At 40.5% G+C, this 15065-nt stretch overlaps 1 protein-coding gene across 1 annotated transcript in view; it reads right to left on the bottom strand.

Moving 5' to 3' along the window:
- Nucleotides 1-703: 703 nt before the first annotated feature.
- The window catches only part of LOC123962014 (prostasin-like), a 91128-nt gene continuing 76766 nt past the window's right edge, over nt 704-15065 (bottom strand). The window contains exons 6-11 of the mRNA XM_046037885.1: nt 14754-15006; nt 13693-13855; nt 11421-11695; nt 6690-6835; nt 2809-3058; nt 704-1585 (exon numbers count right to left, since the gene is read on the bottom strand). Coding sequence (XP_045893841.1) covers nt 2822-3058; nt 6690-6835; nt 11421-11695; nt 13693-13855; nt 14754-15006 — 1074 coding nt within the window. The 3' untranslated portion in view covers nt 704-1585; nt 2809-2821. The remainder of the gene's footprint in view (nt 1586-2808; nt 3059-6689; nt 6836-11420; nt 11696-13692; nt 13856-14753; nt 15007-15065) is intronic.

Raw genomic sequence — 15065 nt, 5'->3', positions numbered from 1 at the left:
ACTTCACGTACAATGTGATTCTTTTACATGTAGGTAGCGCTACAGGATTTTAAATTGCTGATGGAACAGTACTTTGCAGCAGCAGCGGTAGCAGTCACAGCTAACAGCTGACAGCTCTCACACGTATTTACTTTAGTAAATACCCATTCTAGTTAATTATGCTTAGGCCTATGTTAATAAAAAATGTATTAATGCCTATAAAGTCACATTAAAATTACCACCTGTTTGAATGTAGCTTAAATAGGGAGATAACGTTATATACAGTCCAGTGTTTCCCATTTTTCCAGTCCAGTGCGGCCTGCCATTGTCTAAATTGTTCTGGCATAGTTTCATAATGAAGCAAAAACATTCACAAAACTTCTCATAATAGCATAAAAAAGTTCTCTAACATTGTTTTGCGCCATTGCTTTAGCAAAGGATCTGTCAAACGAACTAATCTCTGGCTTTGTGCCTTCTGCAAATCGCAAAAGACTGCGATTAGATTAAATATGTATAATAACAAGGCCTGTAAATAAGATATTAAATCAGTATAAATAAGTTAAGTTAACTTTTACTCACTCATATATGAGTGAAAACACAGCATTTGAGACTCGTAGCTACAGATTCAACAGATTAAAGATGTTGTAGTTAGTGACTTTTGTTTGATCAAGAACAAGATCAAGAAGAAAATTTTTTTTATTTTGATACACAAATGTGGCTACAAAACACAACTTCAGCCTCCAAACTGACCATACAGTTGAATCAACACGTCTCTAAAACACAAACAGATTATAACCATCATGAAGGAGGATTTACTGCAGGACATTTAGATTAGACTGCATTAGTTGAGTTCATACATGTGCTCAAAGCCGAAAGAAAGGATTTCCCTTAATTAAAAACCAGGTTATTAACAGTTAACAGTTCAGCACTTGACAAGACTTAATATTGACATTTATCTTTCAAACCAAATTATTATCAATGTAAAGTTCAGTTTAAGTATTTTTTAGAGCAAATGCTGTTTGTTAACTTTAGATATAATTGTACAGTAAGGTACACTAGCTCAAATAAGTAGATGATGGACATGTGATCCTCTGACCTCTAAATATGCTCCTTTAAGTGTTTTGAATCCATTTGTTAATGACAGCATGAGATTAATCCTATCTGCAATGTAATCAATAAACACCATCCTATTTTCAGTTATTTGAAGGGGAAGTTTTATGTAAATGACAAATTATCATCTTGTCTTTGCGTAACATCTGGATCCTTCAAAAACCTCGACACGCTGGTATGCCAGGCTACATATACCTACATTTGTTCGGTGCTGCTTAAACAATTCATTGTCATTCATTTATTCATTTTACACCCATAAATTACACCCTTCATTTTAGAGAAAAAGCAGTTGCCATTCAGATTCTGTCACACTGAGAAGAAGAAGAAGGGGGAGTGAGCAGGAGCGCCCCCGCTGGTAGTTGGTATGTTGCTGGCAGCTGTGCTGTTGCTGTTGTTGCTGGTGGTGTTGGTGTCTGAGCCAGGAAGGTGGCGTTGTTTCCAACTAACAACACTGCTGCCTGGAACCAAGAGCCGCTCTGCTCACCGCCAGATCACCCTGAACAAACAAACAGGACAGATGCATTCAAGTCCAACTTTCTGTGAAACGGAAAATAATGTTGTGTTTTCTTTTTTTTTCTTTGTTTCTCCATATGCGCTATAAGGTCAATATGCAATTTTGCCTTCTCACCAAGCTCTCTTGTGAGTGAGTAAAGTGAAAAAGCAAATTTCCAGAAATGCATTGAAATGTGCTCATTTTAAAGCGAGACTAATGAAACAGTAGCAAGAGTTTAGAAGAGTTGATTAAGAGAAAAGCTCAGGTCTAGGTTAGTTGAAAACCCAAAACTTGTCTTCACCACTTCTTTGCTAGAATAGTCAGCAACTCTGAGTCCTAAAAAGCTCACTGGAGTCAGTCAAAAATTGGTGAAATACAATGTGGCGCTATAGCTCTCTTGTGGGCGATGTAAAAACACTGTTCTCAGACACTGAGACACACCAAAGTAAAGTGACCTGTATGCCGTTACAATCAAGATCTCATATGGTTTGTTAGGATGCAGCATAAAAACAGCACTTGCTCCACTGGAGCAACAGAACCACATAAAACAACTGCAATATACCGTCAGTATTAAAAAGCCAGTACTCCGACTAAATCCATCCATTTTAGCAACGTTTTATCATATCGATGTTAAGACAAATTAATTATTTAATGTTAGTTGAGTGATCGCTAACCTGACAACCCGCCTCGCTTTTCATGTCTGTCACATGTGCTCAGTGTGAACCTGCCCTCATCTGTGAAGAGAACAGGGAACCAATGGCAGGCCTGTGAATTCTAGTGTTCGCTAGCGAATGCCAATTGAGCTGAACGGGCTGCAAGTATCGCCTCATACTACCAGCAGTAACAAGGACACAGAGCAATAAGTCAGGAAGGATAAGGAGAGAGCTACTGTCAGTGACCTCCACCTGCAAAACCATTTATCCTTTTAGGGTTGTCTGGCTGTATTTTCTGAACACTTCTGAACACTTGTCTCATACTCATCTTTTGATCTTGAATACAAATGTCCTCAGTGAACAACAAAAACAAAGGAATTTTCCTTACCGTTCCAATACTTTTGGAGGGAACTGTTTAAAGTCCTGATTGACGTGGCTAGAGACAATGTGACTAATACTTGAAATCATGGCCGTTGTCCTGGATTTTGGATTATGTTAAAGTAAAACATTTTAAAGCTTTCCAAGGGGTTTCCAAATAGCTAAAATCAAAGTCTGGACAGGGCTGGCACTTACGTTAGGGTGTGCTTCATGGTGGTGTACAGGTGACGCTGAGGTCACCGTCAATCCCAGTGGACGTGTAGGTGTAGTAGCCTGGTTGGTTGCTGGTGATCTGGCTGTTGATCCAGGACTGATACTGGGACACCCGGGTGTAGCCTGATGGGATATTAGGCTGGGCACAGCCCCTACTGCTGGTAAAAGTCACGATTCCCGCCTGGATCCAGCGACCGCCCTGCTTGCTCACCAGCGGACCTCCTCCATCCCCCTTAAAGCAGAGAAACATTTAGGTAGGGATGGGAATCGAGAACCGGTTCTTCTTTGGAACCGGTGCCCAGTGAATCAATTCCTTGGAACCGTTAGCACGCCTGCTTAACGATTCTACTTATCGGTTCGGCTTGTGGCAAATGCGTCATGACGTCACACACGCGCTGCATTGTTTTGGTTCAGAACGCAGCAATCATGGCATCGAGGCAGAAGCGCTCTAAAGTTTGGTTATATTTCACGCGAAAAGACGACAATACGGTCACTTGCAACACTTGTAAAGTTTCCATTTCGTCAAAGGGGGGAACTACCTCCAATATGCAGAAACATTTGGCCACACAGCATGCAATTCATTTGCAGGACTGTCGCGTGTTTGATACACTACTACTTAGCGACGCAAGTGAGTCAAGCGGCAGCGGAGCTAACGGGACGCCATCTGTTATTAATGCCGAAGGTAATTTTAAACTCTCCAGGCAGGACAGGCCCTGTCTACTTAGTTAATGTGAGCGCCATTTCATTGTGTAAACCTTTACTATACGAATAATTTTCATTGTCATTGTCCATCAAATTTAGATGATGATGAAGACGGCCAGAGTCTGGCTGGCTCAGAGGCTGCAGCAGGTAGCTCTGGTGCATCTCTAGCTACTCCGTTCACAGAGGCAGGGAAGAATAAAATGACCGAGGCTAGGATCAACGAATGTCACCGAGCAGTGACTAAGTTTGTGGTAAAGGGTTTGCACCCGTTTGCCACAGTAGATGCCTCTGCATTTCGGTAGGTTAATTTGCTGTATTTTGTCCAGCATGTCTTTTCAAATGAAAATAACAAATGCATGACCAAAAGTTTCATGTTTTAATGTCAGTATAGTTGTTTTATTTATTCCTAGTCCTACCTTATATTTTCTGTAGGGAGATGATAAAGACTCTCAACCCAAAATACAATGCCCCAAACAGAGACAGTTTAACAAATCATCTGATTCCTGCTTGGTATGGGGTTGAAAAGAGCAATCTGATCACAGACCTGAAACATGTCACGCATGCAGCCATCACAGCAGATGGTTGGACTAGTTTCAGTCAAGACCACTACCTCACCGTAACATTGCACTATGTCAGGGAAGGTCAGAGTAAAGACAAAGTCCTCAAAACCAAAGCAGTGTACAAAGCTCAAACAGGGACAACTGTAGCTGAGGAGATTGAGGGGATCCTGGAGGAGTTTGGAGTGAAAGAGAAAGTGGTGGCAGCAACTGTGGATAACGCGGCAAACATGGATGTAGCTGTGAAAACGCTAAACATCATCAAGTTTCCATGTTTTGCACACACACTTAACCTTGGAGCTCAGAAGCTGTACAACTGCAATACAGTTTCCAACTGGGCAGCAAGGATTCGTTCTGTGATCGTTTGGATGAAGAGATCTCATATGGCAAAAGTAGTCCTGAAGGAAAAGCAACAACTCCTCAGTAAGTAATAGGCCTACTGTTTGAATACTTTAATAGCAAGCTAACAACAAATTGTAACATATAAATGAACGGATTAGGATCAACTTAAAAATGATAAAGTAATGGTAATATTACATTGTTTAATGTAATCTCATAATCTTGTGTGTGTGTGTGTGTGTGTGTGTGTGTGTGCGCGCCTGCAGAGCTGCCCCAGCACATGCTCCTTTTAGATGTGAGGACGAGATGGAACTCTCTGTATTTGATGATGGAGAGATTTTGTGAACAGTTTCCTGCTATCCAAGCTGCAGCCATAGACCAACGACTTAGAAAGCCCATGGAGAAGGAGAAGTAACTAATGTTTGAAAAAAAATTAAAATTACTTGTATGAAACTTGGTTGACTATAGCCATTAAAAGGGTTATGTTTGTTGTTTATGCAATATATTTTTTTTTGTTTTGTTTATGTTGCAGACTGGCCAGAATGGGCAATGAGGACCTGAGGAAAGCAGAGGAGTTTGTGCTGCTGATGAGGATGCATTACACATCCACACTTGCTGTCTCCAGTGAAAAAAGTCCAACCTGTGGCCAGATTTTGCCCATCCTTCAGAAACTGCGCAAACACTACACAGTGCAGGAAGACGACTCTACGTTTGTTAGGAGCATCAAGGAGAACATATGGAATGATCTTTCCAAACGTTACCAGGTACAGTCACTGACATGTAATGATGGATTACTATATGACAATTAATCATATAGACTAATGGTTATTTATTGTCAGTCACATTTTCTTCTAAATTTGTGTTGTTTGTCCTCCATTGTAAACTTAAGGATGATGATATCCAGGCATTCCTGGAGGAAGCCACTGTTAGATCCCAGATTTAAATCTAAAATGGACAGGGATGAAATCTGGGTCAGGGTCAGAGCATCAGCAGTGGCAGCAAACACAGAAGCAGTTGAGAAGGTATTTGAATTTGACAATTCCTTTAGCATATTTATGTTATGAGACCTTTTCTTCTTGCTCTGTGATTCTTAGACTGTAAATTTCTCCTCAAGCTGTCAGAGCCAAGAGATACACAGGCGCAGGCAGAAGAAGAGGATGGAGAAGAAGAAGAGGAGGAGGACTACGTAAGTTTATTGTAGCTGATTGTGATGAATGATGATAGATGGCAGGGATTATTACACTATTTAATTTAAAACTAAACCTTTTGGGGTATTTCATAATTTCAGACGCCACCTGTAAAGCAGAAAAAGAGGACAGCACTAGAGGAACTTTTTGAAGAAGAGGACAGCAAGCTGCTTTCCATGCAGCAGCAGCCCCCTGTCTCCACAGCCCAGAGAGTTGATCAAGAAATCCAGCTTTATAGAAGCCTTCCTCCCATTCCAACCAAAGACAGTGCCAGTTTCTGGTGGTGGAAGAAGAGTGACACATTGCCAGTATTGTCAGCTCTGGCTGAGAAGTATCTCTGTGTCCAAGCATCCTCCACCCCTTCTGAAAGGGTGTTCTCCACTGCTGGAGACACCCTAAGTCCAGAAAGATCTCGTAACCTTCCTGAGAGGGCAAATATGATAATTGTTCTGCACAAAAATTGTTAATTTGCCAAGGTTGATTGTTGTGGTCTTATCTTTACAAAGACGTCTTTGTATTTTTTATGTCAAGTGAATTTTGTTTCAAGTTGAGTCCAATTGAGCACAGTTAATATTCCAAAAGGCACAAGCTCTTCCTTGACTGTTTTCAGTCTGTGTTTTTAGTTTTTATGGCACAAAATGGCAGTTGGGCTTAAAAAGCCAAACATTAATTTTTTTGTCTGGACCAATTAATGTGAAAATTAACAATTTCCTAATCCTAAGGCACTCTTGATAATCTTACAAGACACACACTAGCGTGCCATGGCATACTGGTTGAGAAACACTGCCCTAGGCTAAGGGTCCCTGGACTCTACTTTGAGAAGTAGCTCACCTACTTTTAGGCTTGTTCTAAGGTTGTTGTGCTCTGTTGCTCTGTGTTGTGTCTTCTGATCAGAAATTAAAGCGAGTTAATACAAACAAACAAACTTGTACTTATTTCCTCACCCAATGAGAATCGATAAGAGAATCGATAAGGAATCGGATCAATAAAATCTTATCAATTCCCATCCCTACATTTAGGAGAAGGAATCTTTGCAGAAGGTGAAATCTGACACAAACACAGGCGTAAAAATGATCACCTGACAGATGTCCTTTCCTCCAGCACTGAACCCAGTGCACATCTTGTTGTTTGTGATCAAGCTCACTCCGTAGTTACAGGTACACTCTCTGTTTCCTACAATCGGCAGCTGCACCTCCATTAGGTTTTGTGGGAAAGGAGGGGACACTGAAGAGACACAAATTCAGTTTAATAAACAAGTGTTCACATCTTTTAACATGGTTTCACACAAAATGGGCAGTTTAATAAACACATTAGTGACTGTGGCACACCTCAAGTGTTTCCAGGTGTTCCTGTGTTCATCAAGCAAACATCCTCACTACTTGAACTTAAAGGACCATGCCAGCAGTTTTACAATGTTTTAGCCCATTAAAGGGACAATGAGAAACTCTATTGTTAAATCAAAGGACAGGTCCCCCACCAAACTGTAAAAATACTTCCAGTACTTCAAATTAAATTTATATAGAGCCAATTCATAACAAAGGTTATCTCATTTCACTTTTCATATACATCAGGACAAGATTGTCCTCTTTATATTATTATTAACTCTTGAGGCAAGAAAAGATTCTCTTTTAGGAGGTATAGAGACGTCGAATGCAACCGTGACTCAGGTTTGGTGGCCATCTGTCTCGACCAGTTGGGGTTGAGGGAGAGAGAGAGCCAGAAAGAGCATTGGATAGCGAAAGAGAGAGAGGGCGAGGGGGTGATGCAACATAATGTCCACATATTGTAGAAATACACAAGAAAATAGAGAGGAGCTAGCAAATATAGCTCTTTCAGATAGAATGGTGCCTGACCATTAAGAGCTTTGTACGTGAGAAGAAGGATTTTAAATTCTATTCTGGATTTTACAGGAAGCCAATGCAGAGAAGCTAAAACAGGAGAAATGTGATCTCTTTTCCTGGTTCCTGTCAGAACACGAACTGCAGCATTCTGGATCAGCTGAAGAGTCTTAATGGACTTTTTCGAGCAACCTGATAATAAGGAATTGCAGTAATCCAGCCTAGAAGTAACAAATGTATGGACTAGTTTTTCTGCATAATTTTTAGACAGGATGTTCTTGATTTTTGCAATATTATGTAGGTGAAAAAAGGCGGAACTTGAAGTTTGTTTAATGTGAGAGTTAAACGACATGTCCTGATCAAAGATAACTCCAAGATTCCTCACAGTGGTGCTGGAGGCCAGAGTAACTATATCTTTAGATAATGCATCACTTAGGTTCTTGGGCCCCAGTGCAATGACTCCAGTTTGATCTGAGTTTAACATTTGAAAATTCCAGGTCATCCTGGTTTTTATATCCTTAAGGCATGCTTGAAGTTAAGCTAACTGATTGGTTTTATCTGGCCTGATCGAGTATCATCTGCATATCAATGAAAGTTGATAGAAAGGAGTGTTTCCTGATGAAATTGCCTAAAGGAAACATATGCAGAGTGCAAATGCAGCACTAAGATCTAACGAGACAAATACAGGGTGAAGTCCTTTGTCTGTTGCAATAAGAAGGTCTAATGATACACTATTTTTTTTTTTTTAATTACCACATTTTTGATGCATCATGGGTACAACTCAAAATGTGTAGGTTTTTTTAAAAACAAATATTTCCTTTCTCACACTGAAAAAAAGATCTAGGATATTTCACTTCATCCTTTAAAGATATTGTATTTAAATAAGGCATACTGGTGTTATACTGTATGCACTCTAACAAAGCAAGGATGTAAACAATTCATAACAACTGCATTCATGTCACGATTTTGACATCTACTTTCAGTATCTTGTTTAATTTCTCTACCAGTGGGCTGTACAATAAAGCAAGATAACTGGCTTTCCAGGTAGCTAAAGGAGTAACTTTGTGACAACTGAGGCCTGTGCTACCCTTCATAGAGTTCAAACTATTCAGATTTAACTCAGGATTATCAAGCAAAGTCAGGCTTGATAAACTCTTCTTTTATGTGTAATATGATTTAAGATGTAAAGGTGCAACTACATATTAGGTCCGTTAAACAAAAAATGGAGCCAGGGGAGAGGGGTGTAGTGGGTCAACCAGCCTCTCACCTCAAGGAGGTGGTGTCCTCCCCTGGATTTGGCCTTTTGACATGCAAAACTAGAGACATTGCCTGATGTTTTGGTAAGGACCTGCACAGACTCAATCAGACATGCATCGCTTAAGGATTGTGTATTCAAGAACCTGAGTGAACCCCTCTCGCCGTAAAGGTGTCACTGGAGACACTCTGTAGGACAGCAAGAGGGCTGTCCAACCCCTCTCTCCCCCACAGGTCACCTCCGGACATCCTAAGTATCATGCCATCCTGCTTCACCCTGATTCCTTTTCCCACAGGATACTTGGGCTATAAAACACCACTCTCTTCTTTTTCTAGCTGATGTGCAAATGTGATAAGCCCAGTTGTGAAAAGAGGGACACTAACAATCCCTGCCTTCTTGAGCCAACAAATGTTTCATTACAAACTGTGTTTTGTTCTGTTTAAATAATAATCCTTGCTAAGTTAGTAGTGGCGTTTGCCTCTTAGTTTAGTAGTAATGACCCTGTTGTTAATCTTTAGTGACGTTTGAAGACTAGAGAATCATAAGAAAGTAATCTTGAAGAGTTTCCTAATTTCCTTTTGTTTTGTTTTAATTTCTCCCTATTATTCCCTAGTAATCACAGTCTGTTTAGTATTAACTAATGCTTTAGCTAAAGGTTTCGTATAGAATTTCTTATTAAAACGTTTATCCGCATGTTCCTCGTGTGTATAACCCGCTTCTCAGTTCCCAGTTCAAGTGGTGAATTTCAAAGCTGAATTTCCTGTCCTTTCATAGAACCCGAGCTCCACCAAGAGGACAGAAAATGTTTAACACACAAGCGTTTAAAACTCTGCTTATATCAGAATGAATGTCAAATATCTATCAAAATGTCACTGTATAACGGATTCTTTGCTGCAATGCTTACATATATTTTGTCTCTTGAGTTAAAACATGTAACCATCAAGTTTATAGTGGAAACATGTAGTTAAGCTGTGTTACGCCTTCTATTAAGTATTATAACAATTAAGAAACAATTAACCCTCTAGGGTTTAATCTTGTTTTGCTTGTCTTTATATAAATGTTTAGAATTAAGTATCTTTTTAAATGTTGATATTGTGGAGAAAAAGATTAAATGGAAAATACACGCAAAATATATTTTGTATCCCACTAAAAGTTAACACTTCGAGACCAAAGGGTTACTTCCCCAGGGAAAACCCACTCCCAAAATGACGTCACCACGTCCCAAAAAAGAGAATAGATAAAAGACCTTGTCGTCCTTTGTCTCTCTCTCTTGAAACTCTTGTAACTCTTGTACTCTCTTGTATCCTCTTGTAATTACGCTTCCTTGAACTTCCTTTAGTTTTGAAATTCCGATTTTTTTGTTTTGTACTTTTGTTTTGTTCCTTCAGACGGCCTGAGAAAGATTCATGTTCTTGAACCTCCATTTTTCTTAGCGGGAGATTTGATTTTGACTTTTGTTTGGAGCTGCCTGGGACGAACCTACGGCAAATGTATGTGTCTTATTTGATTTTGTTGTTTTAACGTTATCCGACTGTTCTAAGCAACTTTTGACCCAGATGCCCGTTCAATTCTCGCCTTGAGTTGAACAAAGTCACGGCTCCAACGACAGAGTCTGGAGTGTGTTCCGCTGAGCTACAGCGACACCAAACAAACTCAGAGTGCAAAGCCAGGGCTGGCCATCTGTTGCTGCAAGCGTTTTTCGCAAAGGACTCCGTAGTAAATCCACCAGTTCATGTTTGACTGTTATTCCTGTAATATTCCCATATTTATTCACACTGTTGCACTCCCTTTAGTTAGTCAATAAATTTCATCTTGATCATAGTGATTTGTGTGTGTGTATTGTTTAGTGTCCTGGGTCCCTGTACAGAGGATTCGTCCTCAGATTTGAGATACTGATTGATTAAATGTAACGATTTTAGAATAACTGAACCATTAATGACTAACGAATTACCAGAAATTTGTGTAATTATCAAGCTATACTCAAGGACCTAAAGCCTTGGGTGGACAGCAAATCTTTAGGTGGTGCCCTTTGACAAGAGCCTTATGAATCAATATTTCTTAATATTAATTTTCATAACTTCTAATAAAAAATCATACGTAACCACGAGAAAAATTTCCCAAAGAATATTTTCCAAGATTAAAGTGTTAAATTTACGGGGGAAAAAACAATCACAAATCTACAAGAAAAAAACAGAATATCATCTGACATCCGTCATAAAACTATGAGAAAAACTCTTGCCTCATAGTACAGGCCACTGATCTGTATCACATCTGTATCTCCCTGCCTCTGTGTGTGTGTGTGTGTGTGTTTGAGAGAGTCTTCCCTATCCTGAGTACCTGATGTGTGTCCCCTGGTTGTGTCCCACAACGCTTGTTTTCTCTTGTATAAATGGTTTTCAGTCCCTCTTTGGTCATTGCAGTATGTTGAGGGTTCTGCTTGTCTCTGTGTGGTTGCATTTACCAGTTTTGTTTGAATTTAGTTTCTAATAACAGATCATAACCTTTGTTATAATCTGTTACACGCTTCCATGCTTCCATGGAAGTCACATTATTCTGCTTTTTGCTAATAAACCTTGCAAACTGATGTCAGCTCTCCACTGTTGTGCGTTTGGACTCAAACCTGCTTATCACTCGATGAATCCTGAGAAAGTTATTGCCACCATTGTAATTAGTTTGCCTCTGAAAATAAATGTAATACAGGTCCTTTCTGACCCACCTCCAGTTCCAACATTGCCCCAGCCGGTGGCCCAGGAGAGAGTCCCCTTGTAGAAGGTGCTGCCTGTGGCTGCCAGACAGACGGGCTGAATGTAGGTGGTGAAAGTCACGGGTGAGGAGAGCTTCAGGAGGCAGATGTCGTTTTCAAAAGTTCCAGAGTTAAAGTTGGGATGAATGATGATCTGTGATACTGTCCGAGACACTTGATTGGGGTTTGATCCCTGTAGACTCTGGAGACCCAGAGACACAACCAGAGTGCTTGTGCTTACGCCTGAACTGAGGTAATCAGAAGAGAAACAAAACAGTGCAAAGACATGAAAAGCAGAACTGTAGTCAAGAGCACTTCAGCAAACACTAAGTCCATATTATGACCACGTCTAGTTTGTATGGATATTGATAGATGTTGCAACAGGGAGATTGCATTTTCACAAGTTAGTAATTTGAATCCTAATATTATAAACAATTCCCTCATCTTAGTCATTGAAGTGCTCAATATGCTTTTTTCCTGACCTCAAGTCCTAATTACATAAATTGGTCCCTTTAATTATGAATTAATACTTCAGTCTGTTGGTGTGCAGATGAACAGAAAACTAGGATGAACATCTCTATACAACAAGGAAAACAGGAGTTTTCCTTTTCAGCAAAACTATCTTTTCTCCCAGTGTACATGGCAGCGACAAACCAGCCCAAACATGAGGTCTGTCCCTGTGTCTCAGACCAAAAGCTTAACTCTATAAACTCCAAAGGGAGACAAAGACACACGGAATCAAGAAATGTCTATATCTCTGGACGGCATGATTCATTAATGGACACAACTTGTTTGCATGAGGGCAATCTCTGAATCCATCGGTCATCGACTGATGAGGATTTAGCTTCTGGGAGCAACAGACAATGTTCTGGCTCCTGGTGTGGCTAGCGTATATCCAGGCCAAGACTTCCTTTCACATGCAGCGGTCAATGGGTGCTTTTCAATTATCTTACTTGCATCCACATTTCCCTCACTTGCGTCTTTTCCTTGTGTCTTAGTCCGGCCCACCAGGGATGCATGGACTGACGCAATCATGTGAGGAGAGAAGGAATGAGGAAATTTGCTTTTAGAGACATGAGACATTCTTTCCTCCAAACGTCACTTGAAGCAACGTCCTAATCAGGTCTCTGTGGTGTCTTAACAAGCACAGTCTGTAGTTATATTGTATACTGCTCAGAGGCACAGAATAATTTCTACATTTATTCATTTAGGTCAGTCATTTTTATCCAAAGCGACTTACAATTGCTATTTATGTTAGAGGTTGCACACCTCTAGAGCAACTAGGGGTTAAGTGTCTTTCTCAGGCACAAATTGGTGAACATCACAGTGGGAAATTGAACCTGGTTCTCTCACAACAGAAGCATACGTCTTATCCACTGGACCATCACCTCACCCACCTATGGGAAGAATGTGTTTCCCTTATTTATTCATTTTCTGCATCTGTATTTAATAACGGCTATCAAATAAAGGGGCGAGTCGGTCATTAAAGACTTCCACCAAGGCAGCGCCTCAGAGATTGCTCCTTGGCGCACAAAAAAGAGCTTTGGGACAGTCGGCAAGATGGCAGAGTAGCACAACTTCTAGCTCAAGCGAGGAGCGAGGAAACGACAAATAAGACAGTTGAGATGCACCCCATGTTTACAGTCCGATTAGCAACTTGTGACGCAAGAATGGAGTTGGAGACGTCTATGACCGGATTGCTTGTAACAAGTAAATCCCTGTCAGACGATACCCAATGGGTTTAGAGATTGCATTAGGGGCAACGCGTTCCACCTCTTTTGCTCTCCACACGTCTGTTAACCTGCATGCAATCAAAGCCCGCTCAAACCCGATTGGTTAATAGTAGTCGGACTACAAACGGAAACCAGAACACTTCAGATGCCAAACTTGGCTACAGACAGAGCTACGTAGGTCAAAAATGAACCCTAAAATGCATCCTAAACTTTTTCTAGAATACCCCTCTTTAATCTTGTCCCCTGCCTCTTGGAGCAGCAGTACCTATCCTTTTTGGCTAATGGCCCCTCAAAATGAATCATTGTCTGCTTGCTACACATCATCACACGTTAAAACAACACAGTAGCAGAATAATATTTTTCATCTGTCCTGTCCTGTCAATCCTCTTACGACCTCTCCAATTTATGCTGCGACCCCCTGGAGAGATTCCTGCCCCCAAGTTGGGAACCACTACCTTAGACAGGCTGAACGGCATGTGGTTTTTTGCCGATGCCCTACCCTCTCTGCTTACCTTGAGCAGCATTGAGCAGCAGTCAGCACCCAGTCATTGTTAATGAGGGTTCCTGCACAGAAGTGGGAGCCAGAGGTTTGCAGACTGGCCTGCCAGGGCCAGCTGCCTGCAGAGGCCACCTGTCCTCCAACAATCCTGGTGTTGAGTGTTGGCTGACCACACACTGAGAAGAGAGACGATCAAGAGAGACGGGGTTCACAGCAAATACTAACAATAATGGAACTATTTTAAAAAGTTTTCCTCAAACAACATGTTTAAAATGTCCAAATGACAGATGGACAAGAAATAAAAAAAGTTAGCAGTGAAACTTCTACTTACTTCTACTTTTATCACTAAACACATTCAAACACAAAGCTTTTTGATAAGTGACTTTACACCCTGTCCTCTTTCAGCTAACAGACTGGAAATTCATCTTCCACTTACAGAAAAGGAGTTTGCAGGTGTTTTCAAAATTCCTCTTGAAGTCATTATCACCACGAAAACAATAACAATAACCAAAATGTGTCAGCTGTCTTCCTCTTTCTAAATATGGGTCATAATACGCTGCTCGAATAATTAATCTATAACATCTTTTTTCTAGTGACGACGGACTGAAATTAATTTTTGTTACTCTACTGCTGCTAATCTTATTACTACTAATACTAATGAGTTTTATTAATACTACTACTACTGTTATTGCTCCAGTCCCTGATGACACCTTAATGTCACAAAAACATGACAGTAGCAGAAGTTAAAGGGGTCCTCCACTGATTTTACACATGAAGTCAGGTTTACTCTTTACGAAGAGTCGTACTCCTGTGATCACAATTATTTAACATTATTGTTTTATAAACAACCATGATGCTGCCATGAAATTCATTATGTACAACAGTTAGTGAACGCATCACTGTTCATATGCACTTAATTTCGTAAAACAGTAAATGAACACTTCTCCTTTCAAATACATTCTGAAACAGAATATGAAACTCTTTGTTAGAAGAAAAATAAAAATATTGAATTTTAAGCTTTCCAAGGCGAAATGTAAAGTTAAAAATCAAAGTCTGGACACAATAGACACTTACCTTGAGCTGCTGGTGGTGGCGTGGTAGGACATCTTATGCTGAGGTCACCGTCAGTCCCAGCGGAGGTAAAGGTGATGAAGCCTGGTTGGTTGCTGGTGATCTGGCTGTTGATCCAGGACTGATACTGGGACACTCGGGTGTAGCCTGATGGGATATTAGGCTGGGCACAGCCCCTACTACTGGTAAAACTAGTGATTCCCGACTGGATCCAGCGACCGCCCTGCTTGCTCACCAGCGGACCTCCTCCATCCCCCTTAAAGGACAGAAACATTTAGGAGAAGGAATCTTTGCAGAAGGTGAAATCTGACACAA

The sequence above is a fragment of the Micropterus dolomieu genome, linkage group LG02, assembly GCF_021292245.1.
Source record: "Micropterus dolomieu isolate WLL.071019.BEF.003 ecotype Adirondacks linkage group LG02, ASM2129224v1, whole genome shotgun sequence".
In the NCBI taxonomy this organism is placed as follows: Eukaryota; Metazoa; Chordata; class Actinopteri; order Centrarchiformes; family Centrarchidae; genus Micropterus; species Micropterus dolomieu.
Note: the sequence above shows the minus strand (reverse complement) of the source record. Positions and strands in the feature narration are given on the sequence as shown.